Consider the following 6,862-nt stretch of genomic DNA (forward strand, 5'->3'; position numbering starts at 1 on the left):
TTTAGGGCTTTAAACACCTAGCTGGCGAATAAGGGTCTTCTCTAATGAAAAGATTCACCATTTTCAGAAAAAAATAAAATATATACACTTTTTAAAAATTCTGAATGAAAATGAAATTAAATTAAATGTATGTTTCATTCAAAAGCCGGAGGATAATCTCTCCCAGAAAATACAAAATGGACTCATACATTTATGAAGTTCCAGGAAGTCCCTTATATGGACAAATTAACCCAACAAACACACGATTGCGACTATATATTGTTTGTGCTTGTATATTGTTTTTCAAGCAACATCGGTTTATTTTCATATCAGTAAATTATAAACAATGCAGTGCACATTTCTACAGATAAGATTAGTGAAAGGCATACAGACACATAAACACACCAGATATGCAAAGAGATTCTTAAAACACACATATATTGTGTTAATATTTTAGACATCTAAAGAATAGTAATCATTGGTGTTAGACAACTTTGATAAGATCACATTATGTCATGACATTTAACAGAGAAATCAAACAGATTTTTAAAACACAATTAATAGATTCACTCAGAAATTACTAAAGATCAAATCAAACAAATGAAAGTAAATGGAAACAGTGAATGTAAGTAAACACACAAACATTGCCGTCTTCTCACTCCTCAGATCTGCTGCAGATGAAGTTGAGTTTGTGAGTCTCAGGAAGGCTGATCCAGCGCTGATCTCCTCCAGACTGAACTGCTCCTTTTCTCTTCGTAAGGCTGCAGTTTTCCGGTGTCGTTCCGTTCCCTGGAGCCCAGTTCTGATAGCACACGATCTCTCCGCTCAACCAGAGCCACATGTCCATTTGGCAGTAGTTGTGTAAACCCAACCACACCGCCTCAGTAGACGCACGTTTAACCACATTCATCACACTACGCTGCATCTCTTCTGACTGAACCGAGACCAGATCCGTATAATTCTGTCTGCAGTATCTCAGAGCTTCAGGCCACGTCAGATTCTCTTTGATCAGAATCAGTTTATCTGGACACAAAACAAACCACAAGCAAAAACTAGAGAGAGACTGATCAAAAACAACATGCAGAACAAACACTGTGGAGGAATCTGTCATGTCAGACATGTAGCGTGAACTTTAAGATATCTGGAGGTGATGGATGGATTGTGTGTGTTTGTGAGGATCTGCTCACCTTCATGACACACAAAAGGATATTGGAGGTTGCAAGAGTCGGCATGCCATCGTCTCAGAGCGTTCGGTCCGATCACTGTACAGTTTTTAAGTTTTCCTATAATATCAGGTTCATTAGTATTCCAGTCTCTGAATGATGAGTCACTCTGATCTGACCACTGCCATGGGTCTTTGACTCTGAACAGACCGATCCAGACATCATTAGATATGTGACTATCATTGATGAACTTCTGAATCTGTTGACTCTCATTCTGGTTCCTCACACTGACCAGATCAGTGTGATTCTGTCTGCAGTAACTCTGAGCGTCTCTCCAGTTCTTCGTCTGATTGACAAAGACGAGTCCTGTGTTCACTTTAAGAAAAACACATGGAAACAGATTCATAAATCAGTTTTTTTATTATTCTTACGTCGGTTTATGGTTTTTAATGTGAATAAGAGCAGTGAAGCATCAGAAACACGTGTCATTCAAAGACTGTTTCTACAGCTGATGATATATTAAATATTCACAAAATATGTATGATGATTTTGCTGTTATAATATGAAGTAACATTTGTGAATTTTCCTGATAATTTTATTGCAAATTTACATTTCTCCATTATGTTTTTTTACGTTTCTCTGGAATACTGGATTCAGACACACAGAGCTGAAGGAGAGACACATCAAACAGATGAAGATGTTAAACTGCATATTAATGTTTGTTTACTAGTCCTTAGAAATGTGTCAGTAAAAAAAAAATATATATATATATACTTATATTTTAGGCTATTCAATTGATTATTGTTCCAATATTAATAATAATTTTACTGTTTATCTTTATTTTATTTTTTTTAAATTGCAATGTGTCCGTGTGAGTTCCCTTAAAGTTCTAAGAATGAGGTTTTTACAGGTTAGTGTTGAGATCCTGAATCAGCAGCTCAAGGCGTTCAGATTGTTTATCACATGCTCTGTAGCTAATGATCACAAATTAATGTCTGAAATGTTTAATTTGTTTTAATTCAATCATCAAAACAAAATTATTCTATCATATTTACTTTCATACATATATCATACTGAAATTGTTCTCGGTACAAGAGTTTTGTTCATATATATCATTCAAGATGTGTAAAGTTATTGTATGTCTATTATATGTTGACATTATATGCATTCATTAATTCATTACAATTTATTCATAATTTACAGTATATATTGTTGCTGAAAAAAAAAAATTCTGCTCTCTAATGGCAGATTCCCAGAGTTATCAACAACAGAAGATCAACATGTTCATTATCGGTTTATTTTCTTTCCAGAAGTTGAAAGTGTGACAAATATCCACAGTCTCCTCTATATTTATGAGCACATTAAAAAATAGCAGCATTTAGTATTACATTAATTTTGTACAGTATATTGTGCATCTTTTTTATAAATGAATGTTTATTGTGATTGTATGGAGCTGCACTTACTGTTAGATGAACTGCAGATGAAAGTCAGGCTGTTACTACATGGCCAATCATTCCATTGTCCATTTCTCATTAAAGCACACTCATCTCTGCCATCAGGTTGTCCAGATCTCCAGTTCAGATAGAGCGCAGGTTCACCTGAAGACCACTGCCATTTATCAATACTCATCCTCTGCAGCCCAATCCAGACATACTGAACACCTCCATCATTCACACTCTTCTTCAGCTCGTTCATGTCGTTCATGTTGTCAACGGTGGCCAGATCTGTGTAATTCTCTCTGCAGAATCTCTGAGCTTCAGTCCAGTTCTTCGTCACGTTTATAAAGTGATACTGACGCTGAACACATTCAGATACGGAGCAGAGAGCTGTGAAAGAGAGCGTTTGATTTAATGCATTGGTAACGCTTTAGATTACAGCCCGGAAAGTACTGTGTAATTAAGACAAATTTACAGCTAAACTTTCGGTAATTATAGTGTACTTATATAGTACTTGCATGTAAGTATAAGGGAACAATATGTAAAGTTTACATAAAGGAATAAAGGGGTAACAACCAGGAGAATAAAAAAAATATTTATACTGTAAGCATTATAGAACTAAGGGGTACTTATTTTACTATTATGATACAACAATCTTACATTTGGGAGCAATTTAGCGAGAACATACACTGCGTACCTTTTGTAATAATGGTGTACCAATATGTCACAGGTCGGGGTGGGCCAAGCCAGACTGCGCCCACCCCTAGACCACGGTCACCCAGAGGAGCGTATCAAGGAGGAGGCAAGAGGCAGGAGTAAAAGGAATGGCAACTTTATTTTATATTAAAAGCAATTAAGAAATCCTAATCTAAAGTTCCTTGTCCTCTTCTTCCCAGGGACCCGGAGCAGCACCGCCGCGGGTATGGACCGGCGAGTATCTCAGGTGAGTATCACAGGTAAGTAAGGATATCGAGGCTCACTTCCTTCCCAGACTGGTGCCAGGCTCGCAGTGAGAGAGCAGTAGACAGGTGAGTATCACAGGTGACAGAATCGACTTCCACAGCAATACACAGTTCTCACATGGGTTACAGGAGACGGATAACGTCACACCATGCAGGTAGACTTAAAACTGCAGCAGACTCAAGTCGCAGGCTGAGCGGGGCTTCTCCAGGACAGACAGAATCAACTTCAGCAGCAATACACAGCTCTCACGTAGGTTGCAGGGGACAGATACTTCACACCATGCAGTTGGGCTTCAGGGCTGCAGTAGACTCAAAGTCACAGGCAGAGCAGAGTAAGACAGACAAAATTAAACTTCACACAGCAGTATACGGTTCTCACGTGTGTTGCAGGGGACAGATAACTTCACACCATGCAGGTAGGCTTAGGACTGCAGCAGGCTCAAAGTCGCAGGCTGAGCGGGGCTTCTCTAGAACAGACAGGATCAACTTCAACAGCAATACACAGTTCTCAAATAGGGTAGTGTTGTCTCGCAGAGCTTCTTCTTTCTAGACACCGCACGTAGATGTAAGCAATCTCACTCAGCTCTCGCGGTAATAGTAGACCCCCAGGACACATGGGCGGTTGCACAGCAATAAAAATATTCTTCCACACACACACACTGCAATCCAACTCTAAGCATGCAATCGTGAGGGGAAACGTCACTTTAAACACTGCAACTTCACTCTTCTAGTGCGCATAAGGCCGGCACTCACCCGCAAGTCCTGGTCCACCGCACTGATGATCGCCGAGGGCGGACAGAACACTCGAGAGATTTTTCCTCACGGTCACAGACGGACTTCACTTCGCTGAACTCCAATCGGGAAGAGGAGGTGAGAGATCGACAAAGAATCAATATTTCACTCGGTGAAGGGTGTACACATGCTCCAAACACTTCAATCCAATACCCAATTTAGTGGAGAACACACGCAATTATGAGATTCAGTTTGTTAACTACTCATCTTTCTCTTCTCCAGCTCAGTCAGCGCATTTCATTCCTCTGGGCCGTCCTCGCGTCCTCTCAAACAACGCTCCTCTTCCTTCGAGACAACCCCTCAACTGCAGTGCCCATAACCAATTCCCCACGGGAGAGAAACCACCAACGATCGGGGGGAAAGACGATCTAGATCAACAGGGCAGAAGAACAACACAGCACCACAGCATGGCAACAGCACACAACGCCAGCCTTCTCCTCCTCGTGTGTTTTATCCTCTCAAGAAACGGGAGTGGCCTCAATCAGACGCTCAGAGTGAAGTCCCTACACCTGTCGCCAATCTGCCGATTAGTTGTCATGACGACAAACACTCATACAGATCTGGAGCTGTTTGTCACCCCGTGACAAATACATACTGTAATAAAAATGACAGGGTACATATCTATGCATTTATACAGTAATCTGTAATTGTTTCATGTAGTGGTGCTCGTCACCCTCTTGTTCCTTGTAGTTACAGGGTAAGTACAATAAAAATACATACACAATCTTATATCACTGATTCGGAAACCTTTATTTGAAAACAACTTAATTCAAAACAGATTTACAATACTTCTTTTTCATTTAAAACTGCTTTTTTAAATCAACAATTAAGTCTTGACAGAAAGTAGCATTTTGTCCCCCCCCCCCCTTTTTTTATCTCTTCCTTGGCTTCTTCCTTTTGTTCCTCTTCTTTTTCTTTCTTTCCACTGATCTGAAGAAGAAATCATGTCTCTTGCTATTCTGTATTATGTATTAAAAGAAAATGCAGTACACCCAGAAATACATCCCCACCATTTACTCATCTTTTACCCTCATGCCATCCGAGATGTATACAACTTTCCTTCTTCAGATTAACACAAAAAGTTTTAAAAAAAAAAATTAAATACATCCCTGGGAATACATATAATATATATATATTGTGTTCCTAAAAGTTGGAGCATCAAACAGCACATACTGCAATAACTGTAGTAATCCATACGACCCCAATGGATGGACCAGTATCTTCTGAAGTGAAACGATAGTTGTTTGTAAGAAAAATTACAATATTTTAAACTTTTTAAACTGTAGACTATCTATTCATACCAACTGTAATAAGTTGTTTTTCAAATAAAGGTTTCCGAATCAGTGATATTAGATTTGTATGTATTTTTATTGTACTTACCCTGTAATTACATGAAACAAGAGGGTAACATGCACCACTTTAATTTACGGTCCGCAATGTCACACTTACCCTGTAACTACATGGAACAAGCGGGTAACAAGCACCACTACATGAAACAATAGTATCTTTCCCCAATATTTAAGCAAAAGTTGCAATTGTTTTAGTTTTCAGTGCACTTTTCTTAAAAAGATTACTGTATAAATGCATAGATATGTACCCTGTCATTTTTATTACAGTATGTATTGGTATACCATTATTACAAAAGGTACGCAGTGTATGTTCTTGCTAAATTGCTCCCAAATGTAAGATTGTTGTATCATAATAGTAAAATAAGTACCCCTTAGTTCTATAATGCTTACAGTATAATTTTTTTTTTTATTCTCCTGGTTGTTACCACTTTATTCCCCAAACTTTACAAATTGTTCCCTTATACTTACATGCAAGTACTTTATGGGTACACTATAATTACCGAAAGTTACACTGTAAAATCTCTTTAATTACGCAGTACTTTGCAGGCTGTAATCTAAAGCGTTACCAATGCTTTTCATAACAGGGTCAAACCTGATGAAACTATAAACCATAAATAAAACAACAAACACACTCACCAATGAGAAGAAGAATCAAATATAGAGTTTGGTCCATTTCTGAGGAAGAAACACATTGAAAAACTCAGACATCAAACATTCCCTGATTCATTTGCGAGTAAAATATGACAATTTCAGTTATTATCTTAACAACAGCATGAATTCACTGTACATAATCATTCAGACAATATTAACATCTGAAAGTGTAATTGTGTTTGAAGAATGAACATGTTCTTACTTTAGAGGTCGTGTGTTTCTGTCCTGAGTCTGATGTTTCTGTCTGCAGATTTAAACTATGTGATTATTATATCTGCTCTCATCCCTCATTCAGCTCATCACATCATTTGTTTATTTCTCTGAAAACCCCCATTTCATATTTTACTTCCTCCTTATTTGTGTATTTGTCCAACTCTTTCCCCTTATTTGCATCTTGACGCCTGTCAGTCTGTATCAGTCTATGTTAATATGGACCTTATCAGAAAATTATATACATATGAACATTCATTATTGACATTTGAACATTAATAACTAAACAGTTTCTCTAATGTTATTGCTGGACTGTATAA

The 6,862-nt window shown here is 38.0% G+C and overlaps 1 protein-coding gene across 3 annotated transcripts; it reads right to left on the reverse strand.

The window, feature by feature from the left end:
* Positions 1 to 260: 260 nt before the first annotated feature.
* On the reverse strand, positions 261 to 6,578 carry LOC311078632 (C-type mannose receptor 2-like). 3 transcript variants are annotated; one of them, XM_084107560.1, is made up of 8 exons: positions 6,535 to 6,578; positions 6,318 to 6,356; positions 4,294 to 4,926; positions 3,950 to 4,007; positions 3,276 to 3,839; positions 2,606 to 2,968; positions 1,167 to 1,517; positions 261 to 1,002 (listed from the first exon to the last, which is right to left on the reverse strand). In XM_084107560.1, exons 6-8 carry the CDS (start codon positions 2,844 to 2,846, stop codon positions 635 to 637), a joined length of 960 nt encoding a protein of 319 aa, XP_083963686.1. In that variant the 5' UTR covers positions 2,847 to 2,968; positions 3,276 to 3,839; positions 3,950 to 4,007; positions 4,294 to 4,926; positions 6,318 to 6,356; positions 6,535 to 6,578; the 3' UTR covers positions 261 to 634. The 3 variants fall into 3 exon arrangements, with proteins under 3 accessions (XP_083963686.1, XP_083963684.1, XP_083963685.1); XM_084107558.1 differs by lacking the exons at positions 3,276 to 3,839; positions 3,950 to 4,007; positions 4,294 to 4,926; XM_084107559.1 differs by lacking the exons at positions 6,318 to 6,356; positions 6,535 to 6,578 and having other exon boundaries at positions 3,276 to 4,007; positions 4,294 to 4,908.
* Positions 6,579 to 6,862: the final 284 nt, after the last annotated feature.

The sequence above is a fragment of the Abramis brama genome (assembly GCF_963993115.1).
Source record: "Abramis brama genome assembly, chromosome: 3".
Classification (NCBI taxonomy): domain Eukaryota; kingdom Metazoa; phylum Chordata; class Actinopteri; order Cypriniformes; family Leuciscidae; genus Abramis; species Abramis brama.